The sequence below is a fragment of the Elgaria multicarinata genome, chromosome 2 (genome assembly GCF_023053635.1).
Source record: "Elgaria multicarinata webbii isolate HBS135686 ecotype San Diego chromosome 2, rElgMul1.1.pri, whole genome shotgun sequence".
Taxonomy (NCBI): domain Eukaryota; kingdom Metazoa; phylum Chordata; class Lepidosauria; order Squamata; family Anguidae; genus Elgaria; species Elgaria multicarinata.
Genome location: NC_086172.1, coordinates 102,838,495 through 102,866,369, shown reverse-complemented (window position 1 = coordinate 102,866,369; position 27,875 = coordinate 102,838,495). Strand labels below are relative to the sequence as shown.

Sequence of the window (27,875 nt, the reverse complement as noted above, 5' to 3'; positions counted from 1 at the left end):
AATCAGGATACAGGCAAAACCTCCTGAGCCATTATGAACATACTTGATAGTTCTTAAGTCATAGAAGAACAAAGAAAAGCATTTGGGGAGCTTTCTATCAGCTGACACACTCCCAGTTCACACAGGGCAAAACACATGATTATACACATACATGAAAGCCTGACATGCAGCTGTTTTAAATTGAGGACCTGCAAAAAAATGAAGTCTGTTAGCCAGATTTACTGTTAATACTGCGGAGAACCTAATATCTTACAATGTCCCAAAAGCTGCAGCACATCCATCTCTAGCTGAAATATTTTATTTTTCTGTTTTTAAAATGGTTTTAATTTCTGTTATTTTTATCAATGTTGTTTTACGATTCCTGCCCCACTATTTAAGATATACACAAAACCGTGGTGGAGGTTGTCTGGAGTTTTGGGTTTGGGTGCCACTAGCATGCCAATGACATCCAAGTCTACCTGTCTTTTCCTTCTAAATCTAAGGAAGCTGTTCTAGATGAATGGTCTAGAATAGGAGCGAACAGTGAAGCAGCCAAATTTGCCAATGACATCAAATTATTTAGGGTGGCTAAAACAAAAAGGGATTGTGAGGAGCTCTCCAAACTGGAAGAATCGGCATCAAAATGGCAAATGCATTCAATGTAAGCAAGTATAAAATGATGCACGTTGAGGCAAAAAAATCCCGATTTCAAGTATAATGGGATTTGTTGGAATCTGAGCTAGTGATGACCGACTAAGAAAGAGATCTTAGAATTGTGGTTGGCAGCTTGATGAAAATGTTAACCCAGTGTGTGGCTGCTGGGGTGGGGGGGAGGAAGGCAAAGTCCGTGTTAGGCATAATTATTAAGAATAAAACTGACAATATTATACTGTCCATATACTGTGTATGGTTCTGGTCACCATACCTTAAAAATAGAGCTGGAAAAATAGAGCAACTCCCCTGTGACGGAAAGTTAATACATCTGGGACTCTTTAGCTTGGAAAAAGGGATAGTGAGGGTAGACGAAATAGATGTGTACAAAATTAAGCATGGTGTGGAGAATGTGAACAATGAGACATCTCATAATACTAGAACCCAGGGTCATTCCATGAAGCTGACTGGTGAGAATTCACGACAGATAAAAGGAAGTACTTCTTCACATAGCCCATAGTTAAACTATGGAATTCGCTACTACAAGATATATCAATGGCCGCTAATTTGGATGTCTTTAAAAGGGGTTGAGATGAATTCCTGGAGAAGGCTACCGACAGCTTCAATGTCCTGAAAATTATGTGCTACATCCAACAGCAGAGGCAGTAAGCCTATGTAGACCAGCTACTGGGGAACATGGGCAGGAGGGTGCTGTTGCACTCATGTCCTGCTTGGGGCTCCTGGTTGACAGCTGGTTGGCCACTATGTGAACTGATTGTTGGACTAGATTGACCCTTGTACTGATCAAGTATGGCTCTTCTTATGTTCTAGATCTAAATCATTGCCCAATGTCAGTAATAGCCTGGATGAGGGTGAACTGAAACTTAATCCAGAAAAGACAGAGATACCCCTGGTCAGTCTAGAGAGGCTGATTAGGGAACATTGGTTGCACAGCAGCTATACTCCTCTTGAAGATTCAGGTGTTTTCTCATACTTGTTTATCTTATAACCAATTATGTAAAATTTGCTAGAATACTGTACATAAGCACATGAAGGATTTAGCAGTTGTACTAGAACTTAACAATTCACTATTCAAAAGTACTACAGACAGTTAAACTATTCTAGTATCATGAAGGAATTGCTAGCCTACTATTCACAAAGTTGAAAGATATTGTATACAATCAGCAAATCCTTAAAATCAATTATTTTCTTATTTGCACTAGAAATATGGGCAAAAGGGCACATGTAAACTGAAACAGGAACAGCTGTATTCTGAACTAATTACACTTTCAATCATAGTTTATTCAAAGGCCACAGAAGAGGTGTTGTACTTTAATCAACACAGGAAATTATAAGATGATGAGCTAAACCCTTGATGTCAGAGGGCAAAATGTGAGCTTAAAACTTTTTTTTAACAAGTGATAAAAGAAAGATTGAGTGTCAGCAGATCAATCAGTGTCATAGGACCAGTGGGAATTAATGGCCACAAAGTATCTAACTAGAGCTACAATGGAAATCTCTCTCCTGCAGTAATTGCCAGAAAGGCCACCTCAGTTAGAAAGTAATTTGAGCCTAAAAGAAATTGTATATTTGTCTAATGTAAACACAAGATTAATACAACAAAAAAGTCCCCAGTCACTTTAGGATGGTATGAAAAAACAGTTACATAAGAAAGTTTGGTGTTAAACAGTACGTAATATAATGCAGATCTTGTTTGCATCTCCACCTTATTTCCTATCTAGCAAAACCAAGCAAAAATTAGGAATGGCATTTTCTCTGAAATGGCTCTATTTGATATTAAATTAGTCTCATCTGATTTGGATAGTGTTAATTACACTATGCTTATTACAGAAAATGACTCCTTTTCCCAATGATGTCAAAGAGTTTTATTACATTAAAACATGCAAATATGTGGTTTAAATATGAAAAGCACTGAACATACAAAGCAGACTGTCAACCGATTTAATAAAAATGGTACATTTTCTCATGAAGACAACAGAGGAACTTTCTACACCTAAGAGTTATCCCAGGAAAATGGAGGGATCATCCCTGTCTGCTCCCGGGATCCCCTGTGTGGCATTTGGATGCACAGGAATGATCCAGATTGATCCTGGGGAAAAGGCAGTTATAGAAACAGCCAGGATGTCCCCAAGCATCAGGAAGGACTGGAGGACATCGGTCATACCATCTTTTGAATAGCAGAAAATGAAGTGGGACCACTAAAGCATAATAGAGATGTATGGTCAATTTCCAGAACCCTCCATATTCAGAAGAATTAAAATACAGTAGCAGGAGAGAGAGAGAAATGGAGTTGATTATGAAAACAATACAGGACCATATTTTAGTAGGTGGAATGAGAAAGAACTGAAAGAAGGGGAGGAAGGTAGGGAAGAAATAGATGTATGAGGATGTAAAGGACCTAAACTGACTGATGAAAATATTCCACATTAAAAGCCATTTCTATTTATTAACTTTTCATTTTTATACTAAGCATCCACTGCAAGATTTTGCTCTTACATACGTTCTCTACAGGATACTTGTTGCTTATTACAATGTAACAAGAGCTTCACAGAGTGCCGATTGATTTAACAATGTAACTCAATACTTCCTGGCTATTAGAACTTAATTTCTTTTCCACATTAAAGCGAAGCGCAAAGTAATACACACTAATTAATCAAGTCAGTGATGCAAAAATGAAAAAATGTATTATTTCATATTATTTTAGCAGAAAGCTACTGAGATAAAAATGGTTTCTGGGCTTTGAACAAATTTGGTATCTGGATTAAACAAATGCGGTGGTCCAGGTACTGTAAGTATAAATTCATGTTAACAAGCACATGTTAATTAAATTTCCCTTAAAATATTCCTCATAAACTATCTAAATCAGTATTTCTTTCATTATAAGGAAAGAAATGGTTGCGCATTTTGAAGTATCATAGTAATCACACAGTACACCGCCCAGAGAGCCCTGGCTATGGGAGCGGTATATAAGTTTAATAAATAAATAAATAAATAAATAAATACACTTGTCTACAGGTTGGTACAGCAGAAATAAACAATAAATATGCTTGAGAAAACTATTATTTGAACTACAAGTTTCCAACTTACAAGCGGCTTAATTTATTATGTATATACTTTTCACATACACAAACATTCCTTATGCCAACATCTGTGTGCACTACAAAGGTAAGCCAATGTAATTGCACAACTTTGTACAAAGCTGTAAAACAGTTGAAGTGATATACCAACTCTGTCCTCCCTGAAGAACGTTTTTGTGGTTCTATGGATCAGGTATTGTGGCATGCCAATTTCTGCTTGCATATACTTCTTTCTGTCTGTGGCCTTTTCTAGATTGTAGCCTTAGTAGTTTAGAACTAATTCAAGACAGTGATTCACTGTCTAGTCTCCATACCACAAATAAAAATAGATGAGAAAACACACTACATGTTCAGATTTTGTGCGTGTACAATACACATTTTATCGGATAGTTTACATCAGATAAAATTTGTATTTTATCTGATCTGAAATATAAATTCAAGCATCTTTCATTTTTTCATTACCTGAGTTTTCCCCCTCCTTGTTTATAAAATTAATCACAGCTAGCAGGGTAGAAATCGCTGTGAGCTTCATGAATGACATCCAAGAGATGGGAAAGGATTAGTTCGCAGTTGCTGCCAGTTATAGCGCCAGGTGGCTTTTTCTGCAGTGAAGGTGTTAGCGATAATCCCATTACACTGGTACTAAATCTTGCAGACATCAAAATTATCACCAAGGTTCCTTTTCATCCCATCCTTTCCAAATGACTGGAAGTCGCTTCACCTGAAAGAAGTCAAATCCACATGCAGCTGCTGTTTTAGCAGCCAGCAGACTCCCCGAGAATGCCAATCGTGATCCAATTTCGCTGTGCTGGTGGCCCCTATTCCCTATCCAATAATACATCTGTTAAAAAATCCTACAGCTACAAATCAAGTTTAATCCTACCAGGGACCTCATGTTGGTCTTGTCTTCCAAAAAGGCAGCAGGTTCTGCTGTCTATCTCTGCTAGTGTCTGGGGAATACCCTTTAAATCCCAGCCCTACTTAGAAGAATAAGCTAAGGATCACAAAACATGACCTTAAAAACCCTGATATGACTATATTCTGACCCAGAGGCATTCATTCTAGGTGAAGATTAGAACTTTGCATAATAAGATTACACAGCAAGTGAATGATATCAAGGGACTATCCATATGCAGCCGCCTGGTTTTCTATAGACAGCCTGTGCTCTGCAATATGCAGTGCAGACGAAACAGAGCTTCTCCTTTCTAGTTGAAGTAAAAGAGATTCACATAAATTAGTTGGCCATTTCCAGATTCCTAAATCCCCTATTACATCTTTTATTGACAGCTCCTGTGAGGATAGCACAATCATTATTCCTTTTTTGTTGTTCACTTCTGAAACAATGGCGCTCTCTAAGTGAAATGTACATAGACGGCGTGTAGAAATTAACATCTTGTTTGCTGTAATCTTGGATTACAATTGACAGTGCACCTAATAAAAGCAGGAATCCATGGATAAAATTATCCCTCTCCTTTAACCAAAGGCTTTGTCAAATTCAAAAAATAGTGTAAGAGAAAAAAAATTAAAATGTTGTTGCTGTTCATGCATGATACATAACAAGTCAAGAGAGGAAAAAACAGAAAACGAAGTAAATCAAAGAAATGTTTTCAAATTTAGCATGCACGCAAAGACTCCCAGTTAATTAACTATGTTTGTTGTCAAAACAGATATTTATCAATAATCTTACTGATTACGAAATTTTATGTCTGCTGTCCTACTGAGGGTTAACTGCACATAATCCATTAAACTCACTTCCTTGAAAATAAATTCCAAATAAAATCAATGGAACTTACATATAAATGTGTTTATTGCTCCTTCTGAGGTGTGGAATCGTTAAAAACATCCTTTTTTTAGAATAAAAAAAATCAAGCCTTGTATTTTAACTCATTATTTGAAAAAAACAATTTACAAATAGTTTCTGTCATTTGGGCCTCTACCGTTTCATATTTTAGAATTCCTGAAATTTATAGATACATGAATACAAGTCATGCATCTTAACTTAATTAAACAGGCTAAATACACTCTGGAAGATAAAAATAATAATAAAGGTTGCACACTGTTGCTGCAAAATTTGGAGACACTGTAAAAAGCATCTGAGATTCAACAAAAGTCTAGGTTTTTGGGAAGCAGAGGCAAGAACAAGTCAGCTCCCAAATGTAGCTAAACAAGTAGACTTCAATGCAAGAAGTCCTGAAAACTCTCATCATGGTTTTGCTGAAGACCAGGATTTCCTGTTATCATGTGATTGCTCCGAGGGTTTTTCTTGCTTGGCTTCCTAAATTCCATTTTTATTGCCAGTATGTGAATCTAAAGTCTAATAATATTTAAATTAGAGCATTTCTCTGCCCCCTATTACTTAATTCATTGAAGTCATTGGACATTTTACCTACTGTTTCTCTGAAAATTAGTAGTCCTAAAGTTTGTCTGAACACATGGGGTACAGATGCTAGATGTGCCATTCTTTTGCATGTAAGGATCATATGCACTGTGCGGGGGGAGGGGGGACGACTTAAAACAGAGAAGCCAGTTTCTCTTAGTGCTCAGCTGAAAGTTTGCAGTCATATACTTTTGGCATGAAACTGGGGTATGGGCAGGGCTGAAGGGAAACTCAAAATAGGGAGGGGGTCCAAATGTTTTGGAGTAGAGGGCTTACCAATTGGTGGTAGCGGTTTAAGTTGAAAGTAAAAAAAAAAAAAATCCTGCCACAACTCCCTGCTTCAGCCACCTCTTTAAGGACACTATTTCCTCCTCAGAAAAACATAGAATGGTCGTGGCGGAGGAGAGAAATGACCACTCTACTGGGGGAGGGGCTGCCATTTTTATCTTAGAATGTCTCTTGGATTGCACTATATTCTGATATTGTGTTGTTCTGGGGCATTCAGGGGTGGGGGAGAAAATGTAATTTATTTATTACATTTTTATACCACCCGATAGCCAAAGCTCTCTGGGTGGTTCACAAGGACTGCTGGAAGGTAGCTGCTATAAAGAATTCTATCAGTTTTGCTGAAAATTCTTTCTTACAACTTAAGAAGCCATCATTTCCAAGTGGTAAGTATCCCCAACACTTGAAACTCCACCCCCTGAAATTATTGCCAAAATGACCCAAATTTGGTGGGGGAGAGGAAGAGAACATGTATGCTCAACCTTAGTTCTATGCTGTGATCACTCTTAATTAATCGGGGAACACCTCGCCATCGACTTGACCATGCAAGCACTGAGGAAGACCAACTCCCCCCCCCCCTCATCAGCTGGTTATAGTGCAAATGTTACCAGGATTGTTATGTTTAGAGATGTAAAATTTCCAGAAATTTTGAAGCCATGGAAAAAAACCATTTTTTCCAAGGGGGGTTTTGTGGGGAAAAACAGAAATATTTGGAAAAATTAAAATAATGCAATATTAGCACTTTTTACAGATTGAAAGTCACTTTGTTACTTTAGCAACAAAAATTTAATTATGTCGAAGTTGGTTTGCCATAAAATTATTACATTTGGTATATTAAAAGTACAGTGTATTCAAACAATTATTACAAATTTAATTTACTTTTTTACTTTTTTTTTGGTAACAAATGGAGCTACAAGCTCCTGAACTGTTAGGAACACCTGAACTGTAAGGAACTTCTTTGGTTCTGCCAGTTTATGAGGAGCAGGCAAAAAATCAATTTAAAACAACAACAGAAGAAACCACCAACATTAGTAACAAAGAAAATTATGTTTCTGCTAGTCCTCCAATGTCAAGACATAAAGCACCCGTTCCCATAAAAAGAACTGAGAAAAAAGGGAGAACCAAGATTCAATTAATATGCATGAAATTTAATCAGAATCATTTTCTGACGTATAGCTATCACTATTAGTTTCAGTTTCTGCTTCAATGGCAGTGCCCCTTAGAGGCAGAAATGCATCTTGCTTTTGCATTTGAGAGTTGTAGTCTCAGTTTGCAACCTAGGACTTGCTTGTTCTTGGTGCACAGACATTGTAATAATCTGATACTGTACAGTTTCTAGAAATCATTTGGAAAAGTAAATATCTGAACACCTTGTCTTAAACATTTTATTCATCATGCTAAAATAAAACATCCCATAATCCATTTCTTCATTTTTTCTCAATTTTTCCAATTTTCTGGGGAAAAACCAAGAGGCTTTGGGAAAAAATGGGGGGGGGAATGGTTTTTTTTCTGATTTTTTCCAGTTTTTTCCCAGGCCTTCACACTCTAGTTATGTTAGAATACTTCAAAGTAAAAAAAAAGAGAGAACTCAGTCAGATTCTGCCCATTTCAGGGTATATTTCTGTGCTGGGAGCTCCAATGTACACAGAGAACTCTTGCACACAAGGGCTTCCTTAATATCAGGATCACTATTCAATTAATACTCCATTATACTATGTTTAGAATAATTGCTGTTGTATATATGTGACAAATAACAGAAATAAGTGTTTTATCACATGGCTCTATTTTACTATATTTTTCTATAAGCAATAAAAATACACAATTTCCAAACATGAATAGATGAGTGCAATGATATTCAGTCTAAGTTAATCCCCAGACATCTAAATCCATGAATAAAAATTCATCAGGTTTAAATACACTGAGCCTATTAAGCAAGAACAAAAGCATATGCACAAAAGAGCTTTTAATATATTTCAAAGCCCACAAGAGCCATGGTCTCATTAAAATTATAAATTACTCAAACATGGAATGAAGATTCAAACTGCAGTGCAGCTAAGCAGATTACAGAAAACCTCGCGTTCCATATGATAACACACCATGTCCCTCCCAGATGGGGGCTTGGAACAAAAAAGGCCATCACTGCAGCTAGGGAAAACCACCTTGTGATCTCTGGTTTCTGTTCAGCAGACGACAGCCAAATAATATGTTGATTATTCTGTTTGTGCTGCTAAGCTTGTAAGACGGCATAAAAGCGATATGATCTATTGTGAACTCAATGCTAATGTGTTGCTCCACTCGTAAGTGGTATGCTGAACGTATTTGGAAACAATCTTTTATATTTTAGTCCAGTTTTTAAATGCATGAAATAAAATAAAAGGTAGCACAAAAGATTATTAAATATTATGTTTTTAAGTAAAACAGAAAAAAGCAGACAACAGCCCATTCAAGCAAACCTCAGTTACAGCTTTGTGAACTCAGAGGTTATATAGTCATTATTTTTAGTGGACTTTGAATCAAGACAAGTTCATAAGACAAGTACAAGCAACTTTTTCCATCCTAGTCCCATGTCTAAATATTAAAAGTTCAAAAGCAACAAAATGTTTTCCACTTTGAACAGTCATTAAAATGTATTTAAGCAAACTAGAAAATTTATGTAAGGAAATAACTGATACATCTTTGTTATGTGCCCTCTTTTTACAGTAGTGTCGATGACATGATAATATGACTTTTCTATCATATTTCTGTTTCCTTGCAGGAAACTACTAATAGGCTTCAAATAAAAAAATCAGAGTTATGGAGCAGAATGGAGTTTGACTCCTACCACATTTGTCTGGGAGTACGGAACCTGGCATATCAAGAGGCCATGAAGGAAACGGGGGTTGTGTTTAGGTAAATGCCATTCTGAAGAACTATTGGCCTCTTCTACAGCTTTCCAAAATGGTAATGAGCAAGTGAAACAAGATTCACAGCTGTTTCTTATTTTCAGTCAGCTGCACATGAGACACACAGATGCAACCTGTGTCTTTGGCTAAAACAAAGTGGATTTGAACTGTATTTTGAATAATAAGTTGCTGAATGATATGTAAATTACTTCCTCCAAAATTCTGCTCAAAACCCACCTTTTCCAGGAAGACTTTAGAATGCTCCCCTATCCCAATACCTTATTGTAACCAAGCTGAAGTATGTGTAATTGAAATAATCGTATATTCTTCCCATTTACCCCTGCTTTGATTTTCATCTCCTCCTTCTATTTTTCCATGTAATAAATATCTATAATTGGGCACCCAAACTAATAAATAATTCTCTATACTTACTTTGTACTCCAGTTTCTTATCCTTGGGTACTTTCCACTCATGGAAATAAGTACTTGCGATTAAACATGGCTTTCACACCTCCCCATTCCATCTCCAGTCCTCCACACAGACACACACCTGAAAAACCACTCCTTAGGGTTGGAGAACCTGCCAAATAGGATGGAATATAGCACAGGGGATGGGCTGCAACAGAAAGGGTCAGAGAAAATCCCCTCGCCTTGTGTGACCATTTCTTCTGCTTGCACAAGAGCAACAGAATTCAAGCCAGCATTCCCACCTAACAGCAAGGAAAGTGAAAACTTGACATACCAAATATTTGAAACCCCCAAATCTATAGTAGTAAACTGGATACTTAAATTGATAAAGAATCTCTCCTCTTTTTTATCTAAGAATCAATGCTAAGAAAAGAAGAACCTATTAAAAAATTAAGGTTATTGGTGCATATGTTTATATGATTTGGTTTTATGTTGGATCAAAAAATCACTTTTTTGCAAGCTGTTCTGGGAGTCTCATAAGCTGAAGAATAGGATAAGAAATGTTCCAAATGATTTTTTTTTTATGAGTATGGAATTTGAAATCCAGACCGTTCTTGATATCCTAATGCTTAACATATTTATTTTTTAAAAAATCTACTGATTTCAATGGAACTTACTTCCTAGTAAGCATGGTTAGAACTTCAGCCTTGTTATAGTTGATGTGTTTTTCCAATTTATTAAAACTTTGCATTAGTAGAATATGTACATTGCTTATTTCTTCCATTTGCTCTATTCTTTATCTTGCTGCTTTACAAAATGTAGACCGTTTGACTTCTTTTCAGTTTTGAATGTGCACAGTACACATCAAGGTGCTACCTGTCAGAAACAAATGATAAATATTATCTTAACTGTCAATAAACTCTCTGCAAAACTTAGAAAGAACCATATGCATAATGAACAGTGCTGTCCAGCAGTAAAAAATTATAGCCCATTTCTCCAAGATACTGAACAATAACTCTCCTCACTAGAATAATGGGAGATAACAGTAAGTTCAATTGCTAGTTAAGCCATTAGTAAAAGAAATATATTGGAGGAAATGCATTACATTTTCCGTTCTTGGTATTTTCAAGGTCTCAAAGGCACTATCACCATATTGGTTCCAATACAGAAAAATATCTATTTATAGGATGAATGGTTTGTTCTCGGTAGCAATGGACGGATCAATATATTTTTGAACTGTGCCACTTTTATATATGCTCTGTCCTAAGTCCATCCCATCTACATTTCCATTATCGTTTTTTTTTAATCCACACTACAATTTGTATTTAAATATACTGCTATTACCCAAGATGATCTGAGGGCTGCCATAGTCCTATGTACATCTAATCCCCATCTAGGTTTCATGAATTGGAGATACAGGCCAGTATCCAACGGTGTCATCCCGCAAACTCCAGCAGGGCAAGTGGAGCACTGATGAATCTTTCCATTATGCAACCAGTTGTGCATATGGCTTGTGCAACTATTTGTGCAAGCGGTTGTGCAACCCATCACATAACCGGTTGCCAAACTATTATCATAGAATCATAGAATAGCAGAGTTGGAAGGGGCCTACAAGGCCATCGAGTCCAACCCCCTGCTCAATGCTGGAACCACCCTAAAGCATCCCTGACAGATGCTTGTCCAGCTGCCTCTTGAATGCCTCTAGTGTGGGAGAGCCCACAACCTCCCTAGGTAGCTGATTCCACCGTCGCACTGCTCTAACAGTCAGGAAGTTTTTCCTGATGTCCAGCCGGAATCTGGCTTCCTTTAACTTGAGCCCGGTAATCCGTGTCCTGGACTCTGGGAGGATCGAGAAGAGATCCTGGCCCTCCTCTGTGTGACAACCTTTTAAGTATTTGAAGAGTGCTATCATGTCTCCCCTCAATCTTCTCTTCTCCAGGCTAAACATGCCCCGTTCTTTCAGTCTCTCTTCATAGGGCTTTGTTTCTAGACCTCTGATCATCCTGGTTGCCCTCTTCTGAACACGCTCCAGCTTGTATGCATCCTTCTTGAATTGTGGAGCCCAGAACTGGACGCAATACTCTAGATGAGGCCTAACCAGGGCCGAATAGAGAGGAACCAGTACCTCACGTGATTTGGAAGCTATACTTCTATGCAGCCCAAAATAGCATTTGCCTTTCTTGCAGCCATATCGCACTGTTGGCTCATATTCAGCTTGTGATCTACAACAATTCCAAGATCTTTCTCGTTTGTAGTATTGCTGAGCCACGTGTCCCCCATCTTGTAACTGCGCATTTGGTTTCTATTCCCTAAATGTAGAACTAGGCATTTATCCCTATTAAATTTCATTCTGTTGTTTTCAGCCCAGCACTCCAGCCTATCAAGATCACTTTGAAGTTTGTTTCTGTCTTCCAGGGTATTAGCTATCCCACCCAATTTGGTGTCATCTGCAAATTTGATCAGCGTTCCCTGCACCTCCTCGTCCAAATCATTAATAAAAATGTTGAAGAGCACTGGGCCCAGGACTGAGCCCTGCGGCACCCCACTCGTTGCCTCTCCCCAGTTTGAGAAGGTTCCATTGATAAGTACTCTTTGAGTCCGATTCTGTAGCCAACTGTGGATCCACCTAATAGTTGTTCCATCTAGCCCACTTTTAGCTAGTTTGTTAATCAGAATGTCATGTGGTACTTTGTCAAAAGCTTTGCTGAAGTCAAGATATATGACATCCACAGCATTCCCACAGTCCACAAGGGAGGTTATCCTATCAAAAAATGAGATCAAATTAGTCTGACAGGATTTGTTCCTGACAAATCCGTGTTGGCTTCTAGTAATCACTGCATTGATTTCAAGGTGTTTACAGATTGACTTCTTTATAATCTGCTCCAGAATTTTCCCAGGGATGGATGTCAGACTGACTGGTCTGTAGTTCCCAGGTTCCTCCTTTTTGCCCTTTTTGAAGATAGGGACAACGTTAGCCCTCCTCCAGTCGTCTGGCACCTCACCCGTCTTCCATGATTTTGCAAAGATAATAGACAAAGGTTCTGAGAGTTCTTTCGCTAGCTCCTTCATTACTCTTGGATGCAGTTCATCGGGCCCTGGAGATTTGAACTCATTCAAGGAAATTAGGTGTTCTTTGACCATTTGTTTATCAATCTCAAACTGCAATCCTGCCCCCTCAACTTCTGCTTCACTTTTTCCAGGGGGGTCATAGACCCGCTTTTGGGAGAAGACCGAGGCAAAGTAGGAATTGAGCACTTCAGCCTTTTCTTTGTCGTTTATATGAATTTGCTATTATGCACAGCAATGTTGCACAAGCATAATATGCAACCAATTGCACAAGTGCCATGCAGAATTGCTTGAGCATCTGCACTTGCACAAACATAACTTTAGTTGGATTCTCCTTTTGGGGAACCTAGTTTCCTCTATCACAACAAAATTTATGCTAACAGAATGACAAAGCTGGATACTGCCCACAGCCATGCTCCCCCTATACTGCTGATGCTAGCAGTGACTAGTGTGGAAGAGCTTGGCAGCTTAGGGGAGGTGTAGTGGTTTAAGCCACAGATTTCCTTTAAGGTGCCGTTGCTAAAATTGATATGCAGGCTGATTTTCACTGGTCAGAGAGATGCTGTAAGGTAGGATGAGAGCTTCTGCAAAGCATGCTTTGCTTCCTTCAAAGCAGGTAATTCCAATTTGAGCTCAAAAATTATGGATATGATACAAGACATGTGAATAATTCCCTGGAGCAATAGCCCGTCCCCACCCCACATGTCCTCAGACCTCTTCCTTCTCCTCCTCCGTTCTGTGAGCAGTAGCTCCTTCTTCCAGCATTAATGTACTATTGGCTCTTTTATGTAAAAAAGGAAGAGACACTGGGTGGCCTCTACAATGCAGCTGTTTTTATTCAGAAGGCTTGCTCAGAGACCCACACATATCTCTCCCTGTAGTAATATTAAATCATCAGTATCCAAGTTAGAGACACAAACTATGCATTATAAGTAGAGTCCTGCTGTCAGGTTCTAGACTCACATTTCTCCCACAAACATTTTGTGCGGCACTGGACAAATCATGGTCTCTTACCCTCAGTTACCTCATCTCTAAAATGGGAACGAAAGCCAGTTCATACATTTGAAGCCAAATAATTAAAGGGCCCACTTTATGTGTTCATCATAACAGCTAATTATGGTATTTCATCAAATATGTGACCAACACAGAGGACGTAGATGTATCTGACATAATCCACAAAAACTCATGTCATGATAACAATACAATCCTTTACATGTCTAATCAGAAGTAAGCTAGGGGGAATTCAGTAGGATTCACAAGTGTGTATAGGATTGTAGTTTAAATCTGTTAAGACTAGATTGTTTGTTGTTTACAGGAAAGTCAGACTGTAAACCCAATCAATTCAGTAATATGCAAGTATGTAATTCATTTTAAGAGAATACTTTTTCCACTACCAAAATGCTTAACTTTCTACTTCTGTTCAAGTCAGATGAGAATACTCAAGTGGTTTGAGCCAAGTAAAGATTGTGCCATTATTATATTATTAAAACCTTGGTAATAATAGTATGCATTTCTTTTCCTTTTCCTTTTTAATATTCAGGCAGCTTTTATAACTCAGCAACAATTATTTTAATGTATGTTCTCTGTTTTTCCTCTGGGATGGTTCCCAGAAAGTCCCATCTCTAGAATACCATCTATTGTTCGTACAATGTGGCCGCAATCCATAGCCCCAGCAATGGGCTTGAAGACATCAGGTTTTCCCAGGGAACTTTCAGTTTCCATAGCAGATTGTGGACTAGCTCTGGCTGTACGTAGTATTCTGCCTTTCTTGAATGCAGCCACTATAATTAAGTTGGCACTTACAACAGACACAAAAATCCATGTGTTTTTCATTGAATTATTTGACTTTTTTAAAAAAAGAAAAATGCAGCAGCCTTAACGCTCACTACAACTACAAGTCAATCCTTTAGATCAGTGGTTCCCAAAGTGGGTGGTACTGCCCCCTTGAGCGCGGTGGGGTTGCATAGGGGGGCGTTAAGAGGCAAAGGGACGGCAGGGGGGCGCTAACAGGCAAAGGGGCAGCAGGGGGCACTCAAGGTGGTCTCTCCAGAAGGTCTTAAAAACCAGGGACCGAGCAGGAAAGAGCGGCAAATTCAGCTGCTCTCCCCACACTGCTCCTGCTCAGGAAGGACTTTCTCACTCACGCAGCCACTCTCTCCTCCTATCTCAAGCCCACAGCGGCCCCACCAGAAGTAGGGGGTGGGGGAAGCACCCACAGGAGGCAGCAGAGCAGGAAAGAGCGGCGAATTCAGCTGCTCTGCCCACTCTTCTCCTGCCTAGGAGGGCCCAGGGCTTCTTTCCTGCTGGAGCCACCGCCACCCGCTTGCTCGCTCACTCGCTTCCTCGGCCAGAACTGCTCCCTCCCACAAGCTGCCCCGGCAGACCTCTCATGATAGTTGCTGCACAAGGCAGGCGCAGCAGCAGCCCTGCGGCAGAGAGGAAGGAACACGTGGAGGACGGTGGGCAGCAGAGCAGCTGCCAAGAACAGCGGCCCTCCGGCTGGGTGGGGAGCAGGACTGCTTGTGCTGCTGCAAGGTATCACCAGGCTCCCTTCCCCAGTCAGGAGTTGCAGATTGGAGCCATCTCCCCTCGGAGCTGCTGCCCTCCTGTCCTAATCAGCCGGGCAGCTATTGTGAGGCTTGGGGGGAGGGTTGGAGAGAGAGAGAAAGAGAGAGAGAGGGAGGGAGGGGGGTGGAGAGAGGGAGAGATGCTGTGTGTCTCTGTGTGTGCTCCCACCCCTCAAAAAAATCTGGATTACAACAGGATTGGGAGAGAAAAGAAAAGGGGGAGGGAGAGAGAATTGCAATTCCCCAGGTCCTTCCTGGCTAAAGAAGATTCAGCAGCACCTAATACTTGCTGAAACAATTCCTATCTGCCCTTGCTTATTTCAGGGTGTCCAACCCCCTTTTTTCAAAAGTTATTTTGTTAAACATAGTATATGCGTATCTTGTGTCACCATAAAAACAGAGCTGCAACACAATCCTAAGTATGTCTACTCAGAAGTAAGCCCCACTGAGATCAATAGAACTTACTCTGAGGTAAATGTGCATAGGATTCAGCCTGAAAACGAAGAGAGGGTGAAGAAAAGACAGGAGAAAATGAATTGTAGAAATAGAATAGCAAGGTAACTGTGGGATAGTTAACCATATTTAAAGACAATAAGTACAGTAAAATTAGTGCCCCTCTACTTCAGTCCCAGCCAGGTTTTCCATAGGAAAACTCTGTACCAGGTGGCAGATAATTATTTTTAAATTTTAATTAAAATACATTATCCTTTCCTATAACAAAATGCTGCTTACTCCTAAGTAAGTGTGTTCCACTGAAGAAGGAAATCCTATTTGATTCCTGTATTCATGCTAGTGTGACATGATAAGTTAAAGGCACAATTTTATGCATGTTTAGACAGAAAAAAGTCCTTCAACTTCTAGAATCCCCTCTAAATGGGAAGCACCCGCCCCAGGCTTGCCGAGGGAGGGAGGGAAAAGAGAGCGAACACCTCTGTTTGCAGCCAGCGTGGCAGGGCACACCAACTGGATTCTGAATAAAGTATTCAATTAATTGTTACTTTTTAAAATTTTATTATCTTCTTAAGTGGGTCATTGAAAACTGCTATTCTGAATAATGTTTTTTATAATGTAGTGTAGGCTGGGCATGAGTTTGTGGAACCAAGGGGGCGGTTACCTGAAAAAGTTTGGGAACCACTGCTTTAGATAGTGTTGTACAAACTATTGTACCAGTGCAACAATGAAGAAAATTCTATTATACCAGTTTTGGAGGAATATTACACTAGCACCACAGGGTGCAGTAGTGCTACAAATGTAGAAAAACAGAGTCCAAGGTCTACAAACCTTTTAGGCTGTAATCCTATGCAGAACTGACTTGGGAGAAAGATACGTTGCATATCGTGGATCCGTCTGTCATTAATTACAGAGTATGGCAATTTACAGAGTACAAAAGGAAAGTACAAAAGTCCTGTCCTGAGGAGCTTACACAGAGGAAACAACAGGATAAGGGGAAGCAGGAGTAAACAGGGAAGCCACATACAGCTGTAGCCTATATCTAAGCTTAAGCTTAGTTATAGGCCCAGTTAGAGTAGGGCTTGGGGACTGCGGGGTTGTGACAAGTGCTTCATGGGGGGAAAATGGGCTTTGAGGAGGGATTTAAAGGAAGTAAGAGACAAGTGTTGAGGGAGGCAGTTTCAAAGTAGGATTTAGCTCACATGGTGAATTTTATTTTTTGGTTGTTGGCTTCCGGCCTAAGGATACTAGGGGCACGTCTGCACCTAAGGGTGTAGCAGGAGGGAGGATTGCGGACTTCCCTGCTTCAGCGATTCTCCCCCAGCGTCTATACAGTTGTGCGACATCCCAGAAAGGAAGAAGGTTGTCACAGCTGCGTTTTTTTGTTTTTGTTTTAAAGAGGAGCCGGTTGCGTGGAAAAAGGTAACACAAAACAAAACACCCGCACCCAACCCTTCCATCATCCCAAGGATGGTGAAATTGCTACCCCACCCCACCCCCATGGGCACAGAGTCTCCCTGTGCCCAGCCCCACTGCTTGCAGGGAAAGGACAACCCAGGAGTGGCAGCCACACTGCCAGTGCTCCTCAGGATGGTTCCAGGACCGCAGAAATATCGAGAAATCCGTGGTCCCAGATATCCCGGGTAAAGTTCCTGGTCGTCCCAGGTTGCCCCCGGGATCCCCTGTGCATCATATGGACTCACAGGGATGACCTAGAGACGACCCCAGCTTATCTGGCAGGTATAATGCCCTAGGTCTTTCATACTTATCCCACCCTTGCTTGTACAAAGATCCAGAAAATGGTCACCTTCTTTGAAGCAATAATCCTTGATCCATTCTGCTAACATGCATAGGAATGTCTCAAGACGCAAACTACCTATCTTGAGCCCAAAGTATGGTCAGCACAGGGAGCTGCACCACATGGTTAGTAGTTTTCCTAGTTAGGTGACTCAACAGCAAATCTGATTTAGTGACTATGAAAATTTAATCAGCACAATCCAATGCCGTCAAATTCTGGAACTGATGAGAGAAGAGGCTTTTTCATATCCAGGGCAGATACAGCTAAGAAGATTATTCAAAACAGGAATGTAACTGACGACAGTGCAGGTCACCCCCCTTAATTATCTACCTCACTCATCTGTGAGGAAAATATTAATGAAATGTTCATGTAAGTACAGCTTTATAAAAAGCAGTATAATATTGAAATATTTATATGAATTTACAATTTACACGACATAAAACAAAAATAAAATATCAGATCATGTTATAAAATGGCTTTAAACCTGCAACTAATTGCAGTCTGACTTTGGTTTACATTGACCCAAACCCATTAACACCACAGGCACGTATGTTGTTGATTTACATCTTTTGTTTCATCTGAGTGTACACAGAAACTAGTACAGATATCACTTGTTCAATTTCTGGCTCCATCTCTGTCGCTGAAGGCCCAAGTGGCTATGGCAGCCCAGAGTGCCTCCTAGCAGCTTCAACTGGTATGCCAGCTGACATGGCTATCTTTTGGAATTTACCTTTGGCAGACAAGCTTGCCATGGGAAGATTGTTGACCAGCCCACCTGCAACAGTACACGGCTCCTCCTTGTCAGTGACCAGGCCTTTGCACTTGTGTTTTGCCATTCTAGCATTTTAACAAAGCCTTTAATGGTTAAATTCACTACGATGACACATTGTTTTAACTGTTTTTACTGCTTTTAAATTATATATTGTTTTAACTTGGTTCACAGTTTGTTTTTAGCTATGTATATTTATTGTTTTATACTGTATGCTTTTATCTGTACGCCACCCTGAGATCTTAATGATATAGGGCAGGATACAAATGTTTCAAATAAATAATAATAAATAAAAATACAAGAACTTCAACTACTACCACAGCCATGCTTGACTCCATATGGAACACGCATTGCTGCTTAAAGGCGTGGTGTGCTCCCTTCACACACTTCTGGATGTGGAGGAAGAGCCCGTACTGGATGTGCTCATCATCTGCTGCATCCTGCTCAACATTTGCAAGTCAAGGAGTGATGTGCTCCTTCAGGACAACCCCAATCTCCCAGTACCAGGGGCTGAAAATGATGGCATTGCCATTGATGGTGTGAGAATGAGCCCCCACCACTTCCCCTAAATCCAGCATCCAAATCAGCAACTCATGAGGAAGCTAGAAATGTCCACGAGTGTACCTTCCCAACAGGAACCAGCAGAACCAGAACATGTCCTGACCATGCAGTGGACAAATAAAAAAAATGGCTGCTGACATAGCGAGGGATTGCGGGATGTAGATTACGCCACTAAGGCTGCTGCGAAACATGCCAGAGAGAGGGGGAGGACCAGGGGGAAGACAAGCAGCAGCAAGCTGGTACATCAGTCTACATAGCTTGTTTGCCGAGGGGGTGGCTTATCGTGTTATGCGAACCCACCCATTATTAGTCAAAGACCCAGCCCATGCTAAAGCCCTGATTGCACTTTCTGCCATCTAGAGATATCCTCAGGGTCACTTCTTCCATGAATATTTTTCTACACTGGCATCACTTTTATACAGATCAAAGCAAATACACTGCATGAAATCCATAACAATTGCACAACCCATCTATTCTACTATTTCTGTGTACATGTCATGAAAGAGATAATGTGCAACTGTTGTATATAACATCTATTCTTTTCCTACATAGAAGAACATTGGCCTGGTTCAGACAACACGCTAAACCATGCTGCTTAACCACAAAATGGTTAATGGAATATGCATTCCTTTAACCATTTTGTGGTTAAGCAGCATGGCTTAGTGTGTTGCCTGAACCAGGCCACTGCTTCCTTAGAGCAGTCTTAGGAGCATAAGTCTTTGAACATCTACTTGCAAATAACTCTACATAGGATAAGGCTGTTAATCTTGATCAATTTAAGCACATGTGGAAGTGAGCAAGATGGCAACTTCATTTTGCAACATCTATGTTTGCATGAATTTAATGACAAAAATAGATTAGCTATTAAAAAACCTTCTATATTTATATTAATTTTCAAATTCACTGTGCATGAAATGTTTTTATCAGAACTCTTAACATTTTTTAGCAGACTATACCCATATATTCCTGTTCACTGTCACTATCTTGATAAAAGGAATGCATATCTGACAGGCCAGAATCAAGCCCATGCTCAGGACTTTCTTACATGCACATGGAGATCTTACATGCACATGAGGGTGCAGCGATTCACCTGTGAGCCATTGGGCATACATTTTTTTGATCCAAGATGTGTGAAAGAATGCGATACAAGAATAACTCACTACGGATTCAGCAGCCACATAAAACCTATGAATATTTAGACAGAAAAAGTATTACAATTCCCAGCTGATTGGCTGAAACATATTTGGAGTTGTAGGATTTTTCTGTCTAAAGATGCATAGGACTGCACCCTAAATTGGCATCTATGTAGATTCTGATGTAGAAGTGGTAATGTATGTTCACGGTGGCCTTCAGTAAAGACCAGTCAAGTGATACAAGAGTGCTGCTCTGAAAAATGAACATAGCTTTTCAACCATGCAACCTGAACAAGCTGCACAGTTAGATACAGGAAGACCACCAGAAATCTTTCCATAGGATTTCAATCTAAGGCCCCCACCCATGTTTTCGAAATTGGCCTCACAAAAACATTTGTTGGTCTGCTAACACACATGGGCTGGGAGTACCTATATCATATGATCCAACCTTTGCCAGGTTTCCTCAGCAGTAAGTCCACTGATTTCAAGGGGAACGACTAAAAGTAAGTGGGACTTCTGTTGCCTGCATCCATGCAGCACCATCTTATGCATGCTCACTCACAAGCTGATCCCACTTGTGCTCAGTATGGCTTACTCTCAGATACATAGGAACACAGAAAGTTGCCTTATAGCAAATCAGACCATTGGTCCATTTTAGCCCAGTATTGTCGCCGCTGACTGGCAAGCAGCTCACCAGGGTTTCAGGCAGAATTCTTTCCCAGCCCTACCTGGACAAGCTGGGGAGTGACCTTGGGGACCTTCTGCATGCAAAGCTGGTGCGCTGCCACTGAGCCACAGTGGGCACAGGGTGGCAGTTTTAAAGTTAAGTTCTCACAATACGCCACGTAGGAGGAATCAGATAACACGACTCTGGCCCACTTTTCGCGGGGGGGGGGGGGAAGGGGATATTTTGTAGCCCCATAATTTCCCGCAATTCTACGCGAGGGGGAGAGATAATATCACATCCAAACATGCTTCCTCGGAGAAACAAGCATCCCCTTCCAGAGGAAAAACGCCAAGCGACTCTTCACGCCCTTCCCAACGATGCTCCTGCCCACCCTCGTCAGGCTCAAGGGCTGCTGCTTCCGTCACGTTAACTCACCTTCTTGAACCAGCAGCCGCAGGAACAAGCATTCCTCTCCTACCCCAGCCGAAGCCACTGCGCCTGCCAACAAGCTCCCTCCCCATTGGCTTAGCGAGCTTTCCAGGCCCCTCCTCCCCTCCGGCCGTCTCTTCCTTGTCAACGGAGCAGAAGCTAAGATGGCGGCCTTGGCGACCGGCGGGCTGGCGCGGAGTGAGAGGGCGACGACGAGTTTCCAAAGGAAAGGTCCGGATGGCGGAGTCGGCCGCTTGGCCGTTCTGCCGGGCACCCGACCGTCGGTGCGGCACGGGCAGCTCCTGCTTTCCAGCGGGCTCCCTTCTTTGGACTATGTGCTAGGTTGGTGCTGGCAGCGCTGCAGAATCCTCCAGACGCATCCCCCGCCCCTCTCGCTGTGGGTCCTTCGTGGTAGTCAAGCAAGCAGGCTGAGTCGCTAGTAGGCCTCGGAGGGAGGGACGGATGGGGCCTGCTTGACTTCATCCGCTGGTTGGCTCAGCCTCTAGGGAGGGAGGGAGGGAGGGGGAGAGAGATGGAGGAGGCGGGGAGGGAGTCCCCTCCGGCAGGACGGATCCAGCCGCCCCGTGGTGTGATGAGTTGCGAGATCGATTCCGGGCCGTGGTTTCCTCCATCTGAGGAGAATAGAATCACCGGAGCAAACTTGCAAAGCTGTGTGTGTGAGTGTGTGTGTGTTGGCGTGGACTCTTACGATAAGTGTCGAGCTTGAAGTCTCTGGCGAAGAAGGGAGACAGACCTTGTAAGAAGGCACGCTCTTCACTGTAATCGGACCCGAGATCCGCTGACTCCCTTCTTCCGCGTGTTCCCTGCTCGCTCGCTCCTTCTCTCCGGTGCCATGCATCAGCATTGCCTACAAGCCTGGTCACACCAAAGCGTTAACACAGTAGTTGCGGGTAGACTCTGCGTGTCTGTGTAAGTGTGTGCTTGACATAGAGTTTACTATTAAACTTAGGGCACAGTCATACGTACGTTTAGGCGGCGAGGGGGGGGGATGTCCTACAACTCCCAGCATCCTTCCAGGCAAGTATGATGGCTGGTGCATGCTGGGAATTGTAGGACTTCTTTTTCTGTCCAAACAGGATTGCATTTCGCCCCTAATCGAATGCCGCGGGGCATATACGAATAAACTACGTAGAAATTGAGTGGATCTAGTCATTCGACATGCGTTGAAGTCCATAGGATACCTTCACACCATTATCAACGTACATTGCTCAACCCACTTTACTTTCACGCTTCAAATCTGCTTAAATCTTGGGTTACTCTGGGTTGAATTGGGATATGATGGAGGCTGGACATGTGTCCCCAAAACAGTGAATGATCTGGGAGCACCTGACGTTTTGTTTGTCTTCAAATTAATGCATCCTGCTTCATAATCAAGGCTCTCAGAAGAGCTTTATGTAGACTAAACACAATTGTGTAGCGGTGTTTAAAGTTATGAGTGAGGACCTGATGTACCTGCTTTGAAAACTTCTGGGGACCTTATTTAAGCCACTCTAAGTCTTCTAAAGCAGCGGTTCTCAACCTGTGGGTCGGGACCCCTTTGGGGGTCGAATGACCCTTTAACAGGGGTCGCCTAAGACCATCGGAAAACACATATTTCCGATGGTCTTAGGAAACTGTATTGACTGAACTATGTCATGTATTTCTTTTGTATTATTAAAGCTATTGTTATGTATTATTTTCATTAGCAAACCATCCCATGACAATGGATCGTGTAGAGAAGAACGAAAATAATTTTATGGTTGGGGGTCACCACAACATGAGGAACTGTATTAAAGGGTCGCGGCATTAGGAAGGTTGAGAACCACTGTTCTAAAGGAAGGGTGGGGTATATGTAACGTATAAATAAAATATTATTGTTTCAGTGTGTAAAAGCAGTGCTTAAAACTACTCAGTTTATGTTTGCAGTATTCCACTTTAATCATATAAATTAGCTCTTCCTTTTCTCTAAGCACTATTGAAGCCAGTGGGACATGCACATAATTGCAGATGGGACCATGATTTAAAAGTAATTTATCTAATATTTAGGATCCTCATTTTGAACATAGCTAGGCTTACAGGTGTGGCTTTGATTGAGCTCAGTAATGCTCAATCACTTGACAGTCTCAGTGATTTGGGACTATAATGGTGTTGCTCCCATGGGCAAACTCTCTTAATCTGTTTTTAAGGAGAAAAATCAAGGAAGGAAGGGAATGATGATTTAGTAGGATATTAAACAGAGGAGTTTCATTTGTGATGGATGCCGGTTGCTGTTTCTATTGCATGACAATAAAGCTCAGAATAATACAAATGACGGGATATACTTTTTTTTAAAAAAAAATGTCAGGTGTCTTTCTAAGGAGTTAATGCATCACTGTACACATTCTGCTGATATCCATGGCCAGATTCATATGTAGTATTTGCATGTAATTGCAACACAATATGTGATTATCATTCACAGATTAATGTACTTTGGAATTTCAGAGTGCAGATTTAGTTACTGAACAGTTTGGCTGTGGGTGTGTTCATTAGGCATTTTGTGAGTATTCAGATTTGCATCTTCCCACATCTGCAAAACACCTTCAAAAGCATAATATGTTAATCAGCTGTTACATGGTCTACTTTGTGCTAGTAATAAGTTAGGCGGATAGAAAAGAAAGGTAATGCAAAGCTATAACTGATTCAAGTTTTGTTTTTCACCATTGGGAAGGGAGTAGTTGATCATTTTTAGTACTTGTTCACCTTGGAAAGTTGGCTGAGCTATTTACCCAAATGTCACTGGCTGCACCCCATCCAATATATTAAAGCATTTATTTCTACTTAAATGTGATGTTCTTCTATACATTTCTTCCCATATATTTTATTTTTAAACTCTTCATATAGGAGAGAGTGGTTAGTTTTGTGACTTTCAAGTCCTGGTACTTCACATTATGAGGGGTTCTTAATTTACACATTTGGCTATAAACACACCATACAGAAGCAAGTCCAATAGATTGCAATGAAACTTCAGATGGCCTCTTATCCGGCCAAATGCAAGCTGTAGGATTGCACAATAATTTTGTTATATTTTTATTCTGTCCTTCCCCCAAGGAGCTTAGGGTAGTTGCCACCCGCCACGAACACCTCTGTTTTATCCTTGCAACAACTGTGGTTCAATGTCACTTAATGAGCTTCATGGCTACGTAAAGATTTGAACTTGGGCTTTCCTGGTTTTGACACTCCCACTAGACAGTCTCCTATGCCATTGTTGACTACTTGTGTTCCTGTCTAGAGATGTTTTTCACTAGTCCGTTAAGTATTTTCTCTTTACTCACCAAAATTATAATCCCCATACAGTACACATGATATTTATTTCCATTTCTTAATAAAATATTTTGAAATCTCTAGAAAACGTATAACATGAAATATATCTGGCACAGTGGGTTTTTTTGCTTCTTTCCCAAATGTATATGTATAATGCATTTAATACACATTTGACGTCTAAACTTTCTTGAGGTATGAAATATTTCATTGATAGTGATGTATTTGCTTTCCTGTTTTACAAGCAATATATGTAAAGGAATAAATCTGCAATCATGGGCTGTAATGAGTTACAATAAGAAGGCTTTTTTAAAAATGGAGACTTTCAACATTTCCATATTTTTACTTTCATTTTCCTAACTTAATTCTGCGTAATTTTGCTTATTATTATTTATTATTATTATTATTTATTTATATAGCACCTTTGCCCCTTATAGAAATATTTTGTTGAAAGTTTACATGTTTCAAATAAAATATATTATTTTACCTACTTTGTATCTTTTGTCCTTTGGTACTTTAACTAGTCTTGCACAGTGTATTTCATCATTTCACATATTAAGGGTGAGGGCTTTATTCTGGAAATACTGCTATTTAAAACTTTTTCGTTTTGTTTTAGCACCTTAAACTTTAGCTCTTCTTAAAAACAGCTCTGCCTTTAACAATATAACCTTTACTTGGAACCCACAATCATTCACTGCAGAATAGTCTCAAAGTTATAATGAAAACTCTGCATTAAAAAAAAAAACTACTTGAGAAGTAAAACATGCAATAGCATATTTCAAAGAGTAAAATCCTCAGCTCTCCTGTTCAAATGTGATAGTAAGAAAAAATAAATAACTAAACAAAAAGATCAAGTAGCTAAACCAGTCCTATTACAAATAAATGATAGCATATTTATTGTAATAAATAGTCTTCACCAACCTGGCCAATGGCCATGCTAAATGGGGATGATGGGAGTTTTAGTCCAACACATCAGGAGGGCACCAGGTTGGGAAAGGCTGTAAAAGATGCTTGAGCATGAAGAAAAACAGGAATTGTAATTATTTGGCTGGATGCATACAGATGCGTGATCATGTTTGTGTTCTAGTATGAACATAACTTCACACACTGATGTCCTGTGCATAAGCATAATTACAGGTGAAATTCAAAGACAACTTAAGCTGGTGCATTCAATATAGGAAGATGGTATCTACTGCCTCTTCTCTGTGAGTTGCTAGAGCTGATGATAGAGAGGATGCGAATAATGGAAGTTTTCTTACTACTAGTGACTTAGTTGTGACAGATGCAACATTTTTACCCTTGTCAAAGCACTTCATTTGATCAGAAAGAAGCTGAGGACAATCAGTTAAGTCGATGTCTATGAAATTATTTACACCTGCTTTTCAACCAAGGTTGGCTGGCTCTCAAAGCAGTTTAAAATTAATCCAGAATGAATATGATATATGGAGGTGTTTATGGCAGTATCCTCTGGTCTTTGACAGTTGATGTCATAGTCCAGGCTCTTCCCTCTAGAAAGAGATGCAGATGGATCCAGGGCCTGGCTTATGAAAAGATGCCAACCACAGAAGATGGATTCAAATAGACCCCTATGATGGCTGATAATGTACTCCTGCTTTCATCTGTGCAAGTTAAGGGGAGTTACATGATCTCTGGCCCACTGAGACCTCACCTGAGGTGTTGCACAGATATAGTTGCATGGGTTTAGTATGCGCTGTGCTGGTGCAAGATGAAGAGTAGTACCTTTGCACAAGTGTAAGAATGTAATCAGTATCCTATCCTGATGATTCACACAATAGATAGTATTGGGCCTTGGTACATATTTATAATCTGTTGAGTTAACTGTATCAGGTCCTTCAAACTGTTGCTGAAATAAGGAAATATTACTTTATATGTGTAAAATAATCTGACTAAAACAAGGGAATGCTGGCTGTGACAACACTATTAAAGTACTTAAGTTTAGTTATATAGAGCTCTCCAGGATCTTTTCATATTGTGATAGTAATTGTAGTGTATAATATATAATTAAATGCAATATGTAATTATTTAATAGTGAATTGTAAGAAGTATTATAAGGGTAATTAAAATGTTTTTCACATTACCTTTGTATCTTCCTATATCACCTTTTCTTGATATTATTAATTGTTGGCAACATTAGTATGTAGTCTCATTTCTTAAATTTATTTTGTTCTTAGGTGGAGGTTTGGCTGTTGGAACCCTTCTTCTTATTGGTTAGTATTAAATTTTTCCATATATTATATTACACTTGTTACCACAGTCATGGTATTATCTTTTTATTTCCATCAAAATCTTTACGGAGGAAATGAAACACCACTTTTTGAAGGAGGTCTTATTAGATGATAATGCAAATCATGTACCACAAACAAAATATACTTTTTCTCACATTAAGTGATTCATATCCATCGAGTTGTTTTCATTATTTTGCAATATAAAATTTCAGAATGTTGTCTGTCTTTACTACTTGCTTGTACTACTTGTACAAGAAGAGCTTTAGGATCAATCTTTCAGATCACTGGACTGCTAAGAACTTTGCTCCTAGTGTAGATATAATGCTGGTTAAGAGACTTGCCCAGTGGGTCATATGGTCTTGTCTCCCTCCTCTTCTGTCTAAAGGAAATTTAATCTGAGTGCCCTTTCTGATTTGAAGCAGGTGTGCTTTCCAGCAGAACCCTAAAAATTGTTAAAATATTTTATCTTCAGTATATCAGAATTTACACAAACTGCACAGCTGTTTTTGAAGATTCTATTATTTATTTATTTATTCGTAACATTTCTATACTGCTGGTTATAATAGAATCTCTCAGTGGTTCACAACATCAGATTACAATATTAAATAACAGTATTAAAACATACCATAAAAACCACAGTATTGTAACATATCTAACAACTATAAAAGAGCAGTAAATTAGGACAGTAAAATGGAGTGGTGTAGTTAATTTATTTAAGGCCCAAGGAAGGCCTGGGTGAACAAGTGTGTCTTCAGGAGGCGTTTTGAATGATGCTACATTTTCTGCCTCCCAAACTACATGAAGGAGGGTTTTTCAAATGGTGGGTGCTGCTACAGAGAAAGCGCGCCATCTGAGTTAACTCTTAACACATCTCCATATTTTTTTACATCGGGGTAAGGCATGTAAAAGGTTAGTGTGTGGAAATGCCATTCTGCCCCCCTGTTGAACCCTGGCAGTGGGAATAAGGAACATTACAACCAAAGAAGTAAGACCCTATTGATAATGGTGATTCCACCATAGTAGAGCTTTGCAGCAGAGAAAGTTCCTCCCCGCTCACACATAATTGTCTGGATAACAGGGAAGCAGGTGAAGGACTTTGGCCCCATCTTTAGGGTAACTGAGCATATGCCCAGATCCTGTAGGAGGAGGAGACTTTGCGAGAGCTTCAGGAGGCTTTTAGAGCATGTAGGGCTTGCAAAGCAACTGTTAAAGC

The 27,875-nt window shown here is 40.2% G+C and overlaps 2 protein-coding genes across 4 annotated transcripts in view; one reads left to right on the top strand and one right to left on the bottom strand.

Moving 5' to 3' along the window:
- IMMP1L (inner mitochondrial membrane peptidase subunit 1) overlaps positions 1–21,204 on the bottom strand; it is a 48,338-nt gene extending 27,134 nt beyond the window's left edge. Inside the window, exons 1-3 of one of the 3 annotated variants that reach the window (XM_063117335.1) lie at positions 21,126–21,187; positions 10,357–10,555; positions 4,191–4,449 (exon numbers count right to left, since the gene is read on the bottom strand). The gene's annotated coding sequence lies outside the window, so the exon portion shown is untranslated. Of the gene's footprint in view, positions 1–4,190; positions 4,450–10,356; positions 10,556–21,125 lie in introns of all 3 variants that reach the window. The other 2 variants (XM_063117333.1, XM_063117334.1) reach the window with 2 other exon arrangements.
- Positions 21,205–21,277: 73 nt separating this feature from the next.
- ELP4 (elongator acetyltransferase complex subunit 4) overlaps positions 21,278–27,875 on the top strand; it is a 193,746-nt gene continuing 187,148 nt past the window's right edge. Inside the window, exons 1-2 of the mRNA XM_063118781.1 lie at positions 21,278–21,461; positions 26,609–26,644. Coding sequence (XP_062974851.1) covers positions 21,284–21,461; positions 26,609–26,644 — 214 coding nt within the window. The 5' untranslated portion in view covers positions 21,278–21,283. The remainder of the gene's footprint in view (positions 21,462–26,608; positions 26,645–27,875) is intronic.